This window comes from Leopardus geoffroyi, chromosome A2 (assembly GCF_018350155.1).
Source record: "Leopardus geoffroyi isolate Oge1 chromosome A2, O.geoffroyi_Oge1_pat1.0, whole genome shotgun sequence".
In the NCBI taxonomy this organism is placed as follows: Eukaryota; Metazoa; Chordata; class Mammalia; order Carnivora; family Felidae; genus Leopardus; species Leopardus geoffroyi.
In genome coordinates this window covers 85,521,500-85,542,732 of record NC_059331.1, presented here as the reverse complement: position 1 = coordinate 85,542,732, position 21,233 = coordinate 85,521,500, and the positions used below count along the sequence as shown (strand labels likewise).

Here is a 21,233-nt window from a genome sequence, read left to right as displayed (position 1 = left end):
ATATAGACATGCAATGATTACTTCAGTCACAGGGGTCTGCCTTTGGTGCAGACTGTGTTTATATACTTGTGCAAGGTCATAGTCAACTTATAATTACAATAATTATTTTGCATTTCATTGAGTGAACCAATGACAACATTTCCAATGGTTGGAGTAGGAGCAGGTGAGAAAGAAGACTGGGGAAGAAGGTATTTTAGGGGATGAAGGGCAGAGAGATAATAATCGCATCACAGTGCTGGCATTTTGTTTATGGCTTGTTTCATTCACCAACTCTAAAAGCTAATAGTGTTTGCCATTGTGTACTCACGATGATATGGACCTTGTATAAGCACAATTTCATTAAAAACATGTTTATAATATGTGTGTGTGTGTGTGTGTGTGTATAACATATTGATGAAAATTTGAGGAAACAATTTGGTGTACTTTTCAATTTCTCAATTTTTTCAGGTAAAGGGTAAGTTCATAAAGTTTCAGAACATAAAAACACAGTATATAAAATATTGAAATATGAGACAGATATGCCATTTTACTCATTAAGTTGAACTACCTTCTTGCTGAAGTAAACCAATAAAATAAACCATGTTGTTCTCTTGTTATCTCCTAACAACAACAAAAAAGTGAGAGCAGAAAGGAAAATATATAGCGAAGTATGACAGGACTACTTAGAAATAGCAATAAAAGTCCTTTATTACTAACTGCTTATTCACCTACTCTTTTAGCATGGCTGTGGGAACTTCGTCCGTGTAATTCAAGCTTTCAACCGCACTCACTTGTACGTTTGTGGCAGTGGGGCTTTCAGCCCAGTGTGTACTTATTTGAATAGAGGGAGAAGATCAGAGGTAAGTGTAAAAGTTTTTCGTTTTTAGTTATGGTGTGAGTTTCAAAGATTTCTTAAAACTGTATTTGAGAGTAAAAACTTGGAATTATCATCAGTAGCCATTAAAAACCTTCAAGCCCTTTTAACTCTAAATATATTCCATTTGGTTACTGTCCCCCAAGTTACTTTGAGTGTAGCTGTTTTATATAACTTCTGAATAAAAAATCTGCAAGAGACAAAGGAAATAAAAGTGATATAATTTTATAACTATTTACAAAGGAAGGTATCAAAAATGCTTATTCCAAATTATAGAAATATTGTAGTATAAACTCACTTCCTTAAACCTATTTTAAGTGATTTTTTATTTAACTTTCAAACTTGGTAAACTTTTATGAGATACCTGTAAGAGATATATAAAGCAGGATGCCAGGTGTCTTTGCTGAAAAGAAGTTTCTATAATTAATAGGTCATACTTTGATTTTAGACAAACATTAGTCTACACTAGGCTTTTCTATCCTTTTTCCTACATTAGTTAAAATGACTTGGGGTTCTTTGAACAAAAACATTTGCTAAACACTAAATGTATACCTAATGTATAGATAAATACAAGCTGGTTGAACTTCACCTATGAGATTTAAAACCGTGTTTGTCCCAGTTTAAAATTATTGACTTAAGAAAAGTATGCATTAGACCAAAGAGTTTTTCCTTCTTCTTTTAGTCAAACATGTTGTTTTAACAAATGTAAGCATTTAAAAAACTTAATCATTTCAAATTATCTTGCTTTGTTTCCGTTATGCAACTTAAATCTAGAATCTCCAGTTCTTATATATTAATTCAATTTTAGAGATTAGAGCTGTTAAAAAAATTAAATGTTGCTACTGCTATATCTTATTAAGTTTATTCTCCCTTAACAAAGATTAATCTACTTTAGTACAAATATAATTGAATAATGATTCTCTTTGTATTACTTTACTATTAAATTTTTTTCGGACATGTAATTTATACATACATATCTTTTGGTAAATAAAAAGTCATTTAAACATAACTGAGTGGTTAGAAGTTGACCCCCAAATGAGGCATTTCCAAGTGGTTCAAGATGATACGAAATATTACAATTCTTAAAGAAAAGTAGAACTATGCCTCTTGGAAAAGTACGTTGGCTACATTGAACTTGTCATTAGAACCACATGCCTGTGATCAATTGATTAAATAAACTACTGCCCCAGACGTCTGCCATCTGTCAGACACGCCACTGAAGGCTGTGCACTCACTGTAGTCGCCAACAATAGCATAGCAGTTTTCAGAGCACAGATTTCAAATAAAATCATTTTCCCATGTACAAATTGCCCACTATGCACTTCAAGGCTTAATTGGAAAGTCGGTCCAAAAAATAATCTCCTTTGGAAAACCAGCATGGAATAAAATTTAATCACTTTACTAAATATATGAACTACTTTAGTCTCACTTCAAAAGATATATTTCAAAGGGGAAGCATTTCCATTAATTAATCTCTTTAAATAATATGTGAACATCTTAAGTGCCAATTTAAGTATGAAAAGAGTTAATGAATTTTAAGCTTTGTATGCAGTCAGTTCAAGTCAAAGGGTTTTACCATAACATCATTTTTATGTATCTATAGTATGTCAACAGTAACAGAAATATAGACTATGTAGTTTATCGAACATCTCCTGTATTTATTTTCTTTAGGATAAAAGATCCCCTAGTGTAAAATGAAGACATGATACCGAGAGGTTGTATTTTGAGAGAATTTTCCTTCTTATGCATCACTATCATTGCATTTTATAATGACCAGAGATAGTACTTACTAGTAACACCATGTGCTGATACTGAGATATGGTATTTTTCCTGTATTTACAACCAGTTTGACAGTGAACCAAATTAGGGTCACATAATCATCACTTATTCAGTTTTATTTCTTAGATACTATCGACCACCTTCTATCTATCTGTCAAATAGTCATTCATTTTTTTCTCAGAGAGCGTTTCTGAGCCTACTCCACATTTGGAACATCACACACTTTCATTATACCCTATGAGTCTCCCATTATTCTGTGAGACTGATTCAGAGCTTTCCTAGAACATTTCAGTGATGCCCATCCAAAATGCCTGCAGTCCTTGCTACACCAATTCCTAACCACGGTTCTTCTCTTCTGTCTGCTGTCTTCATCCCCTGTCTTTTGTTCCTGGAAAAAGATAAAGCAACACAAATAAATAATGACTTGAAATAATAAATAAAACATTAACAAAAATAAGTAGTGGGTTAATTTCACTACACATTCATGGACTATTCCTACATCTCATTTTTGGTTGATTTTATAAGATGTCTCCATACATTGGTTCCAGCAGTTGAATACCATTTAAGCCTCTGACTCTGCCAGTCATTAAGCAGATAACCTTACCTTTGAATGACCAAGCATAACACAGGCATTCAAATCATTCCCTGTGCCATTTGAAGCAAATTAGTCACCAAACTTTTCTGCTTATGTGTCTTTTTGTAGCTTTCCTTTTGTCAGAAAAAAAGTTGTCCATTTTCCTTCTCAATAAAGTGCTTTTATCAATAACCTTTATTACTGTTTTATATCTTCATTTCCTTTCTCTTGCATTTACTTTTTTTCCTGTTTAAAAATAGGATCATGTTTCTTTTCCTTAAATAATTATCTTGGGTCTGTGACTTTCTTCAACTTCTTTTTTCCCTCTTTTACTGATCACAAAACTTCTCAGACTAGTAGGGTATGTTTTCTGTTTTACATTCCTGTTTTTCATATCATTATTAAACCTTTCTGATCTGACATTCATTGCTACCCATAAACTAAAACTATTTTCTAGTGGCCAAAAGTCCTCAGTGATCAAATTAATTCCCTTAATCTGCATCCTTTTTCCTTGACCGATCTATAACATGTTGGCCATGCCCCCTATTTTTCAATGCCTTTATTAGCACCTATAACCATGAAACATTTTGCCATGCCTTCTTTCCTAATTTTTCACCACTTACTCTCTTTCTGGTCCTATTTATTTCTCTTTTATTGATTCGATCTACAAATATGTATTTATTTAATGATAATGACTGACACAAAATTATATTAGAACTTGTAAGCTACCTTTAAGATATTGATCTTTATCTTGTGTCAAAGGAGAAGCAACTGGAATGATCTTAAGCAGAAAATGGCAAGGAAAGCATTGTGTTGTCACTGTGTATTGTATTATAAATGATTGAGGGTAGGGAGGGGTTGAGAGGGCTGTGGTGAGATCAGTTAGAGAATGGATATAATAGGCCAAGAAAGAAATTATTATACTCAGGGGAGGGGCAATAAAGACAGAAAGATAAGCACAAAGTGTAAGATGGTGTAGTTGACAGTGGTGGATTTGGCTATATAGAAGGAAATTTACAATGATACAGGTATTGACATTTTTGTTGTTTGTTTTTCATTTTTGGTTTTTGGCTTCTTTAGTTATATAGTTGTCATGAACTGAGATGAGAGAGAACAAAGAAAATCATGTTTGAGGTTAAGGTTTTAAGCCTGGGTTGGGTTCTCTTGAGTCTGAGTTGCTGTTGAAAGATCCAAGTAGAAATGTCAAGTAGGCAGTTGAATATAAAGTTGGCTATATAAATGTTTGAGTCGTTGTTTTACTAGAATAACTGAAGCCCAGGAAATGCAAGAGTTTAATCATGCAGAGTACTGTGTGAAAAAAGAAGAGTGATTATGCTTGAGACTTGAGGGTTTCTTAATTTAAGGGCAAGATGGGGGAAAGGACCTTCAAACATGACTAAGAAGAAACAGTCAGAGAAGTAGAGAGGCGGGAACAAGAATGTGCTAATGCATGTATTAGTGTATGTGTATTTATGTGTTTGGTAGTAAGAAGTTAAAGACATCTCATTTAAAGGCTTCACTTAATCTGCAATTATATGATCAATCATTTGTTAATAGATTTGTCTATAGTGACAGTGGTTTGAAATTATTAATGGAATAATCAATTGATATGAGTGTCCTTGAAAGTTTGCTGAGCTGTATAAGGATCCATTTTGTGTTGGTGACCAAAAAATCATTATTTTTGTTGAATTTACCTTTTTGGACTACCTTCTGCAAAATACTTAGATATGTGGAAACAAGTATGGAGAATGTACAGGTAGACATACCCTTCCAGGCTGTGGTTTCAATGAAAAAAATCGCAGATTCAAGGAACTTAATATTTCTGCAAAAAACATATTGAAAATAAATAGCATTGAATTTATACGGGTTAACAAAGAAGTCAGGAAGACAGAAGGCTGATGAACTGAGAAAAAATGGAAAGGAGATAAAATTGAAGATTTGTTGCTATGTGCTTGAGTTAGTGATTATTCTGGTGGACCATACTTTTTCTGGTGATGACAAGATCTAGACTATAACTGTGTGAGAATGAGGACGCTGTAAAATAAAGAAATCGTTCAGTGGAGAGCAAGTGGTACCTAAGCAATTTCATCAACTCCTGCAATGCCAACTCTCACTTTTTTAGTATAATATATGTACATCTCTGGCTAACTGATCACAGCTGGCTTTACTAAACTTCATTGCTTTTCCTCAATTATTTGTTAAGTAAGGTCATTGTATAAATACTGACTCTTTGGAAAATAGACATAGTGAGGAGTCAGGAGACTGAATTTTAACTTTAATTTTGTCATAATTTAACTACATGATCTTGTGCAAGTTATATTTTCCTCATCTGTAGAGTTAATTCATTGAAGAAAATCATTCGGTAAGACTTTTCCAGGATAGAGGACTGTGATTTTTTTTAAGTTCTATGATTCCCCCATCATGTCAGTGATATTCTGACAACACATCAAAATCAATGTAACAAAAATGAACTAGTTTTATTTTCTTTAAGGAGTCAAAACTTCAGAATCATCTTTGTTTTCTTCCTCTTCCTTGAACCACATCCAGTTGGTAATTGATTGCCGAGCTGTGTTGATTTTTACTTTACAAATTCTCTTGCATCTTTACTCCTCTCACCATGATCACTGAGATCCTGGCATGTCAGAGTATTATTACCTAATTCCTGGACTACTGCACTTGAAAACAAATCTATTTTCTTTAATACAGTGTCTGTTTTTATAACTGCCTTTCTCAATCTTCTTAAAACACCAAGGTGAGACCCAATCTTCTTAAGCAGTGTTTTGATTCTTTCATTTCCATACTCAAAAATATTGAAACTGAATTTCTTTCAGGAAAATTTTGAAAAACCTTAGCTTAATAATTAAGATCCTCCATAATCTCACGCAACCTACAAAAGTGAAAACTTTGGTCTTTGAATTTTAGTAGTAGCTTTTACTGACTTTATTTAAGAATAAGATAAATATACAAGCAAAATATTCCCTCTCTGTAAGGCTACGCTGACCATTATATTTCAAATTGAATTATTACCTCTCATCCCTGGGTTTCCCTAGTTCCATTTTCTGCTTAATTTTTGTCCTGCCCACTGAGCACCATGTAACATATTCTATGTTTTGTGTAGTATTCTTTTTATATTCATATTTTCCATCATTATATTATAAATTACTTGAGGAAGAAGATTTTTGTCTGGTTTACTGTATTCCTCATGTTTTGTTGGTGTCTGGCATATAGTAAATGCTTAATAAGCTGGCCCTGAAGCAACTATTTAATATGTGTTGAGTCAAAAACATGCTCAATAAATTTTTGTTAAATGAGTGAAAAACAGTTTTTATCTAAATTATGAATTATTTTATTGAACCGAGTATAATGCTTATATAACAAAATTAAGTGGTGATAAGAATTTTGTATTTTATAAATGTCTTAATTATTTTGGAACTATTATAATCCTTGTATACATTATTCCTCTATGGACAATTTTCTTCTTTTGGCCAGTGTTCAAGCTATCTAGTTCAGGTTTACAATGATCCTTGATTCCCAGGTGGTTTTTGCTGATATAGATTTGAAAACTTATTGAATCAGCTTCACGGGGATTATAGTAGAATGAAAACTTTTACCTATTGAAGTTTGCTTATAATTTATAATTTCTTCACATAGGCCAAGAAAGTCTTAACAAAGTAAATTGAGAAAACACAGGCAAACCAATAAAAAGCATATTATTTATGATGATGCTTTGTTTATTAAAGAACAATCTGCTTAACTAAATATAAAGCTACTTATTATTGCTACATTTGTATTTTGTCTATAATAAAGGACCAAGTTTTCGTGATTGACTCCAAGTGTGAATCTGGAAAAGGACGCTGCTCCTTCAACCCCAATGTGAACACGGTGTCTGTTATGATCAGTAAGTCAAAAATAAAAGAGGGAGGGGGAAATATAAAAAGGATTAAAAAAATAATAAATTCATGACATGGTGTGCCCATTGGGAAGGTAGCATGAATGATAGACCTGAGTGAGGTAACAGAAAGTTGTAAACTGAGAAATTGTAGTTTCTCATTTTCAAGAATTCGTGATTAAATGATAAGCAATTATTTTTTCACTTACTATGTTGCTGATGTCGTTTCTAGAGCATGTCAACATTTACAAAACGTGTATTTGTATACATGTAATGAAATATAAAGTAATTCTCAGTGTTTTCTGTAGTTGTTTTTGTAGTATTCAGTATACCCATTTTTCCTCATAAATTTTAGCAATATTTTACAGATAATTAAAATGGCAGTTCTTTCGGAGCACTTGGGTGGCTCAGGGGGTTAAGCGTCTGACTCTTGACTTCGGCTCAGGTCATGATCTCATGGTTTGTGAGATCAAGCCTCACATCAGGCTCTGAGCTGGCAGTGTAGAGCATGCTTGAGAAACTCTCTCCCTCTCTCTTTGTCCCTCCCCTGTTCATGTACTCACGCTCTCTCTCCCCCACAAAATAAACTTTTAAAAAAATGGTATTTCTTTCAAATGAAAGAATAACAAAGTGCATGTCTTAGCCAAATACATTCTCTATCAATTGTCCAGAAGGTACTATACTAAAAAGAGGTGGTAGCAAAGTGACGCCCCCCCCCTCATTTTCTATAAAATGTATCAGTTAAAAAGCATGCCCAGTCGCTTGGTGCTATATATATTAACAAATGAATATCTTTGAATCTCAATCATTGGATGCCTTTCTGTAATTCACTTAAAGGCATTCTCTTCTGGTTAATTAAGACACTTCCAGAATATGCCTGACTTAACATGTGCTGCCTGTGGGGACAAATCTGGGATTTCAGTGTGTTGAATGGACAGTAGATGCTTTTACCCTTTGCTTTCTTATGTGTTGCTGGTGATAAATTGCATTACTTGATAATGGAACAGGTGGAAAGGTGATTATTGTTTTCAGAACACCTTGCTTTTATTCATTTAATGTAGCAACTCATCTTTCTCATATTTGGAAACTAAATTAAGACAGGTACATCCAGCACTGACTAAAATGTAAACTTGGAGGTTATCCAGTGAATTCTTTCCTATGATTATTCAGATTGGGCAGGGAGGAGATGAAAGTATATCATTGGGACCAAGAAGTATAAAGCTTTGAAGTCACAACATACCCAATTATGTCTGATGCAGGGACTTTTCAGATAAGCTTCTAAATATTATTTAATAGAGTCAGTGCATGGAAAGTCTTTTCATTAGGAAGAAAATTGTATTCACCTATCAAAATGGTATGCTACGTAATACTAGATAAATATGTAGAGTTTTTACTTACTTCAAGTTAAATGCTATGAAAATAAAATTCAAAGTTGTGTTAACAATTATACTCATCAAATATCATTTGGAACAAAAAAGGCTTAAAACTGGGCACTATAAATATTCCTGTTAAACTTGTTAAGTCATTTAATAGTTTCGTCCTTAGAGAATTGGATTTGTTTACAAAATTAGTTATTGACTTTCATATACTAAGGATCCAAGACTTCAATTCCTATGCTTATGTTCCTTTGCTACCTTTCAATATTTTTTTTTAATTTTTTTTTCAACGTTTATTTATTTTTGGGACAGAGAGAGACAGAGCATGAACGGGGGAGGGACAGAGAGAGAGGGAGACACAGAATCGGAAACAGGCTCCAGGCTCTGAGCCATCAGCCCAGAGCCTGACGCGGGGCTCGAACTCACGGACCGCGAGATCGTGACCTGGCTGAAGTCGGATGCTTAACCGACTGCGCCACCCAGGCGCCCCTACCTTTCAATATTTTGATTAACATTAGAACTTGAACTATCAAAGAGTCATTAAACTATTTGCTTACCTTAAAAACTGAAACTAAAAGGGGAAAGAAGTTTTATTAGCTTGCATTTGTCATTTTACTTGTTCTATTGATTATCCCTCTAACATTCTCTCCAATATTATCTCCAGTATTACACAGTCAATTTGTGTAGTCATCTCATTTTGGCATTTGGGGCTTTATCATGTCTGTTGGATTGCAAGGTACTAAATAACACAGAATGTTTAAAGTGTTTCTATCTGTTAAAGTGCCAAGAAGCATCAAGAATTGGAGAATTCCAAATTTCATAATATAGTTGTGGCATCTAACCCAGTGTGCAAGTTTAGTGCTTTTTGCTATTTTCTCATGCCATTGTTGTATCACGATAAGAAGTCAGATGACATTTCTTAAAGAACCTATAAAGACCCTAATGAGGTTTTTCTGGCCAGTGGAAGTAAAATTCGAAAGCAAAGTATTTTCGGATTAACGTTAAAAAGCACAAGTTTATCTTTGCATAAATCCTCCACAAACATTCTGAAAAAAATCTCTATTCAGAATTCTTTTTAAAGTGGCATTGATTATTTCTTATACAAAATAAAGCAGAATCTTCATTATTCCTGATTTGCTGTTGAAATTACTGAGAATTTAAGACAGGTTATGAAGCCAGTTAGACTGGTAGGCTTTTGTAATAGCTACGACATAATTAATAAGTGGTATGCAATAAGATTAGACTCAGCCCTCTCTGCCATACATCATCCTCTGAGTGTCCTTTTTCCTTTTCTTCCTGGAAACAGATCCGATAATTGACAGCTGTGTTAATCAATCCATTGAATAGCAGAAATTTATAACCCACCATTTGGGGGGTATCAGGTATAAAAAGAATGTGAAATAATTAATTGCAAAATTATTTTAATTGTCACAACCATTGTATCTACAGAATACTTGTGTAGATGCTTCACAAATGTTCGCAGAATTTTGAAGCTAAATTGCTCAAAATGCTTTCATGGACAATTTTGTTATCTCCCTATAATCTGTTCCCACAGACCTCAGACCCCTACTAGGAAGCAGAACTGGGCAACATAATGCCTGCCATACCCACTCGCTCACTGGTAGGGGTCCAGTTCATGACCTGATGAGATCATATTGGAGATTAAAAACATTTCATTCTCCATTCTGTCCTCGGTTAGCTGGTACTGCTTATTACTAAGGAGTGAGATTGGAGTGCTTCAAAATGCTACAGTCCTGCCAAAAGGACCATGATCTGAAGGTAGCCAGACTGATTCTAGAACATCAGTCAAAGAAAAAACTGCATGGTTTTTCCCTGGATCAGACCTGATAATTTTATTCTTTTTTAAATAGACATTTAACTACTATTTTTTACTCTAGGGTCGCACATACCAGTTCAATGCTTACTCTCCTTAATAGGCAAAAATTAATATGGACCTTAACAAATAAGCTCAATGTCTCATGTTGTGCAAATATATATTAAAATATCTGATTTTTCCATTAATGATGGTAATTTAATTTTAAAATATATTTTTTTATCTCTGTATTCTATTTTTTACGGTTTCATATGGCAAATCATATGTGTGTTATTAACATAATATTATATTTTTAGCATAATGTTAATAAATTGTGTGTTACAATTGAAAAAGTAGCACTTTATTTACCTTATAGAAACCTTATAGCATAAAAATTAAAACATATACTTTTAATCGTAAGATAATTTTACCATTAATAATATTTTGACAATAAAAACTAATATCTTCAATCTGTTTGGTGAAATCATGGAATTCTTAATATGGTGAAAACTTTTGAAATCATAAGCCAATTCTTGTATTTTACAGATGACAAGATAGAGATTCAGGTGTTAAATGACTTAGCCCTAATTCCCACTTGGTTAATTACTGCCAAAATTAGAAACTGAGTTCTCTCTTATAGTAGTTTTTATTTATTTATTAAAAGAAAGTAATAATTAAGCTATTTTATTATCTTTAACACATATATTATTTCCACCATTTTGATACATACTATATAAACATATGTATTTAGTATAATTAAGTGCAGGCAGAAGAATTTTTATTTCTATAACAAATAAAGTTGTTTTAGTAAACTCACAGGCAATAATGACATCAGATTACATTTTATCCAATGTTTTTATGTGATGGACAATGAAAAACGACAATTATAAACACTATAATTTCTGTGATCATCTAATAAGCAAGCTCTTGATTTCTAAAAAAGATTTAAAATTGTGTTGACATTTTCTTCTTCATAGATGAGGAGCTTTTCTCTGGAATGTATATAGATTTCATGGGCACAGATGCTGCTATTTTTCGAAGTTTAACAAAGAGGAATGCAGTCAGAACTGATCAACACAATTCCAAATGGCTCAGTGGTAAGAAACATTTTGTGCATTTTTTTAGAATCATCCTTTAAACTATCTTATTCTCTAATGAAGAAAGGTTAAAATTGTTTAAAAAGCCATGATGTAAGTCACAATTCTGTACTTTATTATTTTTAATATTTAGGATAAATAAATAATCGAAGTAGTCCATAGTTCATATTCTAACGTTTTATTAACCATCATACAATTGTCATAAGATGTATTAATAAATAAAAATGACAGTGATATTTATCATACAGGCTCACATTTAAGAATCTTCTCCAATTATATATCACATAAATATGCTATTTTACTCATATAGTCTGCTTGAATATTTTATTTTATTATTTGTTTAATGTTTATTTATTCTTTTTTTTTTTAATTTTTTTTTCAACGTTTATTTATTTTTGGGACAGAGAGAGACAGAGCATGAACAGGGGAGGGGCAGAGAGAGAGGGAGACACAGAATCGGAAACAGGCTCCAGGCTCTGAGCCATCAGCCCAGAGCCCGACGCGGGGCTCGAACTCCCGGACCGCGAGATCGTGACCTGGCTGAAGTCGGACGCTTAACCGACTGCGCCACCCAGGCGCCCCAATGTTTATTTATTCTTAACAGAGAGAGAGAGAGAGAGAGAGAGAGAGAGAGAGAGCATGAGTGCGGGAGGAGCAGAGAGAGAGAGAGACACGGAATCCAGAGCAGGCTCCAGACTCTGAGCTGGCAGCACAGAGCCCAGTGCAGGGCTTGAACCCATGAACTGCGAGATCATGCTTGAATATTTTAATGTCAAATCTAAATATTTCCTAAATTTATGATAGATATAATGATTAAAATATTTTCAATAACTCCTCCTATTTGTTTTATATTTAGATTATTAAATTATAAAACTGGTATATATATATTTTTATACTTTATTTAGTACTTAATGGAAATCATAGGTATGATAACTTTATGATTATAAGCATTCAGTTGTTTCCAATTTTGGGGGTGTCACATGAATTTCACATCATGAAAGATATTCATTTGACATTTGAAATGTACAATTTCAGTCAGTTGCTGTTGTTTAGAGGAGGCAGAAACCACTAAGAACTTTGTCATTTCTCCCTGGGGAAGATTTATAGCTGACCCTAAATTTGGCAATCCACTTAACATTGCATAGCAAAGCATGAATCACCACACTGAAGCATCTTACTTCACTGATAGACAGGCACAAGAAAGCATTGATTGTCCATTTACTTCTTCAATTTATGACACTAGTACATCTGGAAATAGACTATTCTAAAACTTCTTTTGTTCTTGAAATAAGGAATCCCTCTATGTCTTCAAATGACTGCATTTTTTTCCTTGAAAAATTTCCCCTTCATTTCATATGCTGTATTTTAAGAAAAAAAATGTGTTTTTCAGATCTTGGACTCCCTACTCATTCTGCTTCAGCGAATTTGAGTTTATATTATATGCACTAGATTGAAAACTATACTTTGAAAAACAAACTTTTTTTCTGTAAAATGGCCATTATATTCCATGGGAAATAACTGGTAGAAACGTTTTTAGTTTTTTAGAACTCATCATTGCCCAAAGAATTTTTGCATTTATTGAACTTCTAGAATGTATTGTGGATAGGGAAAAATAGTGTTTTTTTAAAAACTTATTTCTATTTGAGGGAGAGAGAGACAGAGAGAAAAAGCATCAAGGGGGAGGGGCAGAGAGACAGGGAAACAATTCGAAGCAGGCTCCAGGCATTGAAATGTCAGCAAAGAGCCAGGGTCTGAACCCACGAACTGGAGATCATGAGCTGAGCTGAAGTCTGACACTCAATTGAGTGAGCCACCCAGCGCCCCCCAGGAAAAGTAGTTGAAGCTGTTATATTATAGATATATTTTGTGGCAGTTGACATTCCAAATACAATATGTTGTGTGAATACAATTACTGCTCGTAGACTTTGTGCCTATGAGCACTGAATTGTTCTTCTGTACCAAGGATGGAGAAGGCATGTGCCTGTGGTTTACTTGGGTGGACGGTAGATAGATTTCCATCACGAGTATATATATATATATAGTCTTTGTATTTTTTTTTCCAGAACCTATGTTTGTGGATGCACATGTCATCCCAGATGGCACGGATCCAAATGATGCTAAGGTATACTTCTTCTTCAAAGAAAAACTGACCGACAATAACAGAAGCACAAAACAGATTCATTCCATGATTGCTAGAATATGTCCTGTAAGTATTAATCCTGTCCTAATTTGAAGAAAGACTCACAAATTCAAATTGTATAAATGTATTTTCTTTCGCTAATAGTTTTTTCCTACTTTCATCTACTGTTACAAATTAACTCAATATTGAGAGGAGACATTTTAAAGATTTTTAAAAATGTTTATTTATTTATTTTGAGAAAGAGAGAGAGAGAGAGAGAGAGAGAGAGCATGCACAAGTGGAGGAAGGGCAGAGAGAGAGGAAAGAGAGAATTTTAAGCAGGCTCCAGGATGTCAGCACAGAGCCCCACATGGGGCTCAATCCCACGAACTGTGAGATTATGACCTGAGCTGAAATCAAGTCAGACACTTAACTGACTGAATCACCCCAGTGCCCTGAGAGAAGACATTTTAATTTAATGTTTATTCACATCGGTCATATGGGATAAATAAAAAAGCTTAATTCAAAGAAATATTTTGGTCATGGTCCTATACAAATGAGAAGTTTTATTTAATTTTTGCTTTTCCACCTAATGCATTAATCCATTTAATACATTTGTATTAAAAACAAATAGCTAAACTGTACATCACAGAAACAGAATAATTCTTGTGAATAAAATACAGCAAAACCTCAGTAAGGACAATTGTTGGGGAACTGTCTACAACAGTGAAAATTAAGAAATGCATTAATAAAATACAGTCCTAGTTAAAAGCAGTAAACAAAATGGTCTTGTGTATAAACAGCAAGTATACGGAGCAACTCAAAAAAAGCTCATGATGCCCTCTCGTATAAGATTTTTACAGGTTTTCCCTGACTGATTTATGATTAGCATAGTTTGTGCAAAAGTGTTTCTTCAAGTGTTTAGTATTTAAAATCATTATTTTTAGATATTACAGTGTTCCACTGATTGTGGAGGTCATCTGCTCCTCAGGCAGTAAAGGCAGCAGAAGGGATGAAAGGCTTCTGGACATACAGAAAACAATCAGTAGAGACTGTATGTGAATGATCCAAACACCACTTTTCCTGCCCTCGCCAGAGAAATGTATATATTAAAGCATTTGAGTGGAAATACTGAGGACTAAATGCTGACACAGAGAAGTGAAGGAGAGAAAATAGACAATTGGAGACCATTTGGTAGAAGTATAAACATACTTTCCTGACCACAGTAGCATCTATAATCTTCACTGCATACAATAATTTATGTTCATATTGAAGACAATGAGTTATCAAGAAAAGGCAAATTAAATTATATGTTCTCCATAAGATTTCAAAGGTATTTCATCATACATTGTTAAATTTAGAAAGCTTTAGGGCATATATTTATTAAACTCCTCTTTGAAATATTTTCGGTTGATACCACATTGGAGAAAATTCATTGCATAGCTATAGCTATTTTATAAAGCACTATAAATCTTAAATATTCCTCTTTTTTCGATATGCAGATATAGTTAACATTTGCATGCTTCGGATTATAACAACTCCCCAAGATATACAAATCTAGGATGAATTTTTAATACACTTTAGTATTTATTTAAGCCATCTGAAATGTGTTTTCAAAATGGTTTCAGAATGACACTGGAGGTCTGCGTAGCCTTGTCAACAAGTGGACGACCTTCTTAAAAGCGAGGCTGGTGTGCTCTGTAACCGATGAAGATGGCCCAGAAACATACTTTGATGAATTAGGTACATGGATTTGAGATTGAAAAATGTTTTTGAAAAAGAGTTTGTAAAGTTTATATATTTTAATAACCTCTCATCAGAGGATGTATATTCCATGAATGTTCTCAGCATAAATCATGTGCCAATTTGAATGAATGATCTGTTTACTGTTCATAAATTTCTTTAAGTACTTTTTAAATCTGTTTTGCCCCTGAGTGCACTACTGAAACATTTACTTCACTGAATTACCCAAGATATGTGAATGAGTGTGTGTGTCTGTGTATGACAGAGACAGAAAGAGAGGTGCTTGTGTAATTGACAAATGAGTAATGATATATTTGTGCTTTTCTAAATTTTTTTTTAATGTTTTTATTTTTGAGAGAGAGGTAGACAGACAGAGTGTAAGCCAGGGAGGGGCAGAGAGAGAGGGAAACAGAATCCGAAGCAGGCTCCAGGCTCTGAGCTGCCAGCACAGAGCCTGATGCGGGGCTCGAACCCACAAGCTGCGAGATCATGACCCGGGCCGAAGTTGGACGCTCAACCAACTGAGCCACCCAGGCGCCCCTATTTGTGTTTTTCTAAAAGAATGTGTATTTCATGTGCATTTAAATTCTAATATTCTGATTTGAAATCAGTTTGTATGCAAATACAGCTAAATATTTTTACTATTAATAGCTAATTAGCAAAATCAAAGTTGGATGGGAAAGTTTCAGGGTGGAAATTAAATTTGTACCCTAATCAGCCCTTCTTGGGTGACCCTGAGATGAATGACTTTCAGGATGTGTGACATAAGTAGAGTTATACCAGGTCAAATAAGAACTAACGATCTGATTCCTTTCTACCAAGAAACAGTTCTCTTTTTAATCAGAATAACTTGATACACATCATAGTGTTATGTTTACTAAGTGTCATTTAGAAATGATATTTATTTTGCTTTAACCCATTAAAATGTAAACTACTGGCTATTCTCAGATTTTTTTTTTACCTCATCATCTGAGAGGTAAGCAATAAAAATGGGTTACATCTTTTTTTTTTTTTTTTTGTATTTCCCAGCAAGAATCTTATTTGCAAAAAAATGTTACTAAATTCAGACCTTTCTTGTAATTGTGACAATTGATTATTCACTGAGGTTTCGTATCAGAAATCTACTTCCAGGTTCTGTTCTGTGGTACTGAGCCTTACTATCTGTACCTTTGTCTTTGCCTTAATATACTTTAAACTTTTTGTTATTAGGCAAATTATCAATTAAGTAAAAATGTCACTAGCAATTTTAACCATAAGCCAAAACAGTCTTCTTTTATATAAGGAAAAGAGTCGCTTTGAGTTTTCTTCCACATTCCAGCTTCCAACCCTATGTCAAAAAGAAACTGTGAACGTAATACTTTTTAAATTTAAAAAACTATTATGTTATCTTTAAAGGATATTTAGAAAATGCATACAAAAGAAGATAGGAAAATATAGCTCTGCTAACCAAAAATACTTACTGGTAATCTTATTGTAATCTGTTATATAGTTGTACAATTTTCACATGATTCTAGTCTAGATTACATACCACTATACTTTTTTCACTTAATATTACTTCACTAGCATGGTTTCCATAAGGTTGCAGTCTATATACATCCCTATAGTGTTTGTATGATATTTCATTTAATTCACTTTACCAATTGCCTATCATTGGGTTCACTTAGTTGTTTCCAGATTATAATGATACTGCCAGAATATGCTTCTCGATAATATTTTTCATAGTTGAAATTATTTTCTTGGGGTAAATTTTTTTTAAATATGGTTAATACTTGGGAACTTTAAAAGAATGATATTTTCCTTTTATAGAGGATGTGTTTCTGCTGGAAACTGATAACCCAAGGACAACACTAGTGTATGGCATTTTTACAACATCAAGGTAATTATTAAACAATTACAGCTCATGTGTTAAACAATAAACTTCACTAAATGACAGTAATTATTACAAAACATTCTTTTCAGTTTTTAATTTTACAAAGCATTCAGGATATAACCATCCTGTTTTATTACTTTTGCCTGGTGACCAAAATATATTCAAGCTGAACTAATACTTTCAAAATGGTTTTGTACAGAGTATTTATAATGATTATATGCTATTTTTCTCAAAGAAAGGAAAATATGAATTATAATGTAGGAATAAAGTATATAAGATATTTTGTTTTAAGGAAGTAGTTTGAAGATCCATGATTCACCTAAAACTTTTGGTATTTCTACTAAAATAAGTTTTACTTCTGGAGCAATCTAAAATGATGACTGGAAACTAATAAAATAGTGCACTAGTTTTCATGTCCCTTATGGCAGTATTTCATATACTGGAAAATAGGTTTAATGTCTTCTAACTTCTCTGGGATGTCCAATCCTAATTTTCATATATTTCAAGAAAACTTGCCGTCTTCTCACCTTTTCCTAGATATATTTGTGTTTAATTATTTTACACTGAGAATGTTACTCAGAAGGCAGCACAGTACCCAAGCGATAGCAGGGCCAATGCAGAATGTAATCTGTGCCTTTTATTAGAAAACCAACCAAAAAACAAAAATTTGAAGATTTTGGCATTCTTCTTTAGCAGGGCAAGCACAGCATAGTTGTAAACTGTAATGGTCCATTCAAGGAAAAATAAAATCACAAAGATATTGATTATATGTCATATTTACATTTGCCCTATAAAATATGTAAAAATATGTCCTACAGGATGAACAGTTTAACTCGTGTTCTAAAAGAGAAAGTGGTCTTGAGTTAACTCAGAAATAAGTGAACAAAGTGAAAAGAACCAAATGCTTCAGAAGAAAATGTTTGTTTCAAAAAAATATTTCTACAGTTTTTGTTTTCCCCAACACCGATAGTCTTTTGAAAAATTCATAATTGTCATTTCTGAGAAGCAGTGCTAATGATTAATAACATATCTTGTTTTTTTCAATGGGCATCTAAGTTTTCCCTTAGGCATCTAATTTAAGAGATATATGTAAGTCAGAGAAATGTTTGTTTCAGTCAATCTGCCTTAGTGACAACAGAAATAGTTTTTAGTAAGGATCCAAACACATTCTCTGAGATTATATTGGCGTTAATGTAACGAACTTTTTTTTTGGACTTTACTGTTTTTGTTTTTCTTTTTTTTTTTTTTTGTCATTAACAAGGAAAATACATAATTTATGACAACTTAGACTTCTCTGACTACTCTTTAGGATAAATGTGAGAACATTCTCACGTTAAAATAATCTTAAGACCAAGAAATACAGTTTTCTCTTAATGAGATTTATTTCTTTCAGTTAAATTATGATAGATTTTATTGACAGTGACTTAGAATTCAAATTCATATTTTTGAATAAATCATGAATTTATTTTTTGTTGTTAAGATAAACTAGTTAGAAACTCTTTGACTTGTCCTATATTTTGGAAACATTGAGAACTCTTCTGTAACTTATTATTGTCTACTGCCTCCATGAAATGGATTAAATGTTTTAATGCTTTATGTACCAATGGCTTATATCAAAATAGGAGAGAAGATTTTTTTTAGCTTTACAGTGTGTACTGTAATGTTCAACTTTTCCATGATGAATTATCAACTCTTCATCACAAACCTTGCCATCTGCTTTTTTAAATTGTATTTAGAAGTTAAAAAAAATAAGAAAATGGATCTCTTTCTGTTTCTTTTTTTAGCTCAGTTTTTAAAGGATCAGCAGTGTGTGTGTATCATTTATCTGATATACAGACTGTGTTTAATGGGCCTTTTGCCCATAAAGAAGGGCCCAATCATCAGCTGATCTCCTATCAGGGTAGAATTCCGTATCCTCGCCCTGGAACTGTAAGTATCTAGGAAAATTTCTTTCTTTGTTATTTTGCTTTTTAAAAAACATATATATATATAACTTACCAGGATATGATATCATGTTGATGTTTATTAAATATAATCGAAGGGAGCCTGGGTGGCTCAGTCAGTTGAGCGTCCGACTTCAGCTCAGGTCATGATCCCACTGTTCATGAGTTCAAGCACTGCATCGGGCTCTGTGCTGACAGCTCAGAGCCTGGAGCCTGCTTCAGATTCTTTGTCTTCTCTCTCTCTGCCCCTCTCCAGCTCATGCTCTGTCTCTGTCTCTCAAAAATAAATACACACACATATATATGTGTGTGTATATATGTATATATATGCAATATATATGTGTAAATATATATATATATATATATATTTTGACTTACTGATTCACTTATTGTAATTTTTCAGGTTATGGGTTCTCAGATTTGGTATTTTACAAATATGGTATAGTATAGCACTCTCCACAAATTTTTCTAAGTACTATTGCTAATAAAATCTCTTTTAGATTTGAAGGCAACTGGATATGTTAGACATGGCAGAGATATTTTCTAATTTTATTGTCATAAAGCCATAGTTTGGAAATTATTAACATTTTGGCGGCATCCTGAAAGAATTTTAATGCTTTTCACACAGCCCTTCCTAATATTAAGGAATGTTACCTATTTTAATAAAGGAATAACCATATGAGAATTAAGTTACAGATAAATCATATGTAGATCTTTCCATTGTAAGGGATATATTTAAAAATTATATGTTGTATATTTCCCCAAAAAAGAAATAGTATGTATAAATAAACACGATGAAAGTGATATTCTAGTTCAGTAAAATATTTGTAAACTCTACAGTTTTGAGGTATACAGGTATATCCATGTTTTGTAATACCAGAAGTATTAAGGAGTACGTTGAAAGCTAACCTTTCCAGCTGCAGATAGTGCACTGACCAATTGGAATTGAACTTTTTCCAGCACTACAACGATCACAGCCCTACTATTTATTTTTCATTGGTGCATTATAATGCTTTATTGAATTCTAGAATATTGATTAGTTTTTGTTTCTATAAAATGTCATATGGTACACTGAGAGGAAACAATCAAGAGGAATATGATTTTCAATGGACTTTCATAGGGAATATAATTTTCTTATATTTTCAGTTTCATAGTATGGTTATAATTATAAAATAGGGTGGATGTGAGTAGAGAAGAATGATTTTATGGAAAATAATCAAAAGATGGTTGTTAGAATATTATTTTATTAAAAGGTTTCTTTTTCCTTTTTCCTTAGTTATGAAGTTCCCTCTGCCAATATGCTTTTAGATATTCATCCCACATAACTATTTGTTAATTGATAATTTATTTTTTGTGTTATTCTTAGAGTTTATTTGCAATGTATTATTCAGTCCTTTATTTTTTCATCATCTTAAATGTGTGGTTGATAGGAATAATTAACTTTTAATTAAAAGATTATCATCATTGCTCCTTACCTGTGAAACAATTAAATTTTGAAGAGCCACACTTAATCATGGCTGGGGATGAAGTCCTATTATACAATTCACAATCTATCCCCTTTTAAATTTTTTTTTTCAACGTTTATTTTATTTTTTTTTGGGACAGAGAGAGACAGAGCATGAACGGGGGAGGGGCAGAGAGAGAGGGAGACACAGAATCGGAAACAGGCTCCAGGCTCTGAGCCATCAGCCCAGAGCCTGACGCGGGGCTCGAACTCACGGACCGCGAGATCGTGACCTGGCTGAAGTCGGACGCTTAACCGACTGCGCCACCCAGGCGCCCCTCTATCCCCTTTTAAATGATCTCTCTTTGATGCCCATAGCTCAACAGAAAGTGGAAAAAGTACTTAATGATTTTGTATAACACAAGGAAAATATCAACAGATGTATCAATCTCAGGGTATCTCAACTTGAGGTGGGTTGGGTAAGGAGCAGAGATTATACAACAGAAGGGGTCGCTGAACCACTTTCAAATTCCATTATAACTCATGGCTCTCATTATTTCATTCAGTGCCCTTCATTCATTTCCAGGGGACTCACTGATAACCTATTCAGAGATAAATGTTAGTTTTGAGGATTACTTGCTATTTGAAGTTGACCAAGTCGTTGCTTCACCTTAATACAGAAAATTAACGGGAGGTTGTGATAGAATATGCTTCCATTAATTATTCTTTTTTG

At 33.3% G+C, this 21,233-nt stretch overlaps 1 protein-coding gene across 1 annotated transcript in view; it reads left to right on the top strand.

The window, feature by feature from the left end:
* The window catches only part of SEMA3C (semaphorin 3C), a 174,772-nt gene that overhangs the window by 94,801 nt on the left and 58,738 nt on the right, over positions 1-21,233 (top strand). Inside the window, exons 5-11 of the mRNA XM_045494620.1 lie at positions 720-839; positions 7,014-7,104; positions 11,262-11,381; positions 13,445-13,587; positions 15,129-15,243; positions 17,050-17,119; positions 18,898-19,042. Coding sequence (XP_045350576.1) covers positions 720-839; positions 7,014-7,104; positions 11,262-11,381; positions 13,445-13,587; positions 15,129-15,243; positions 17,050-17,119; positions 18,898-19,042 — 804 coding nt within the window. The remainder of the gene's footprint in view (positions 1-719; positions 840-7,013; positions 7,105-11,261; positions 11,382-13,444; positions 13,588-15,128; positions 15,244-17,049; positions 17,120-18,897; positions 19,043-21,233) is intronic.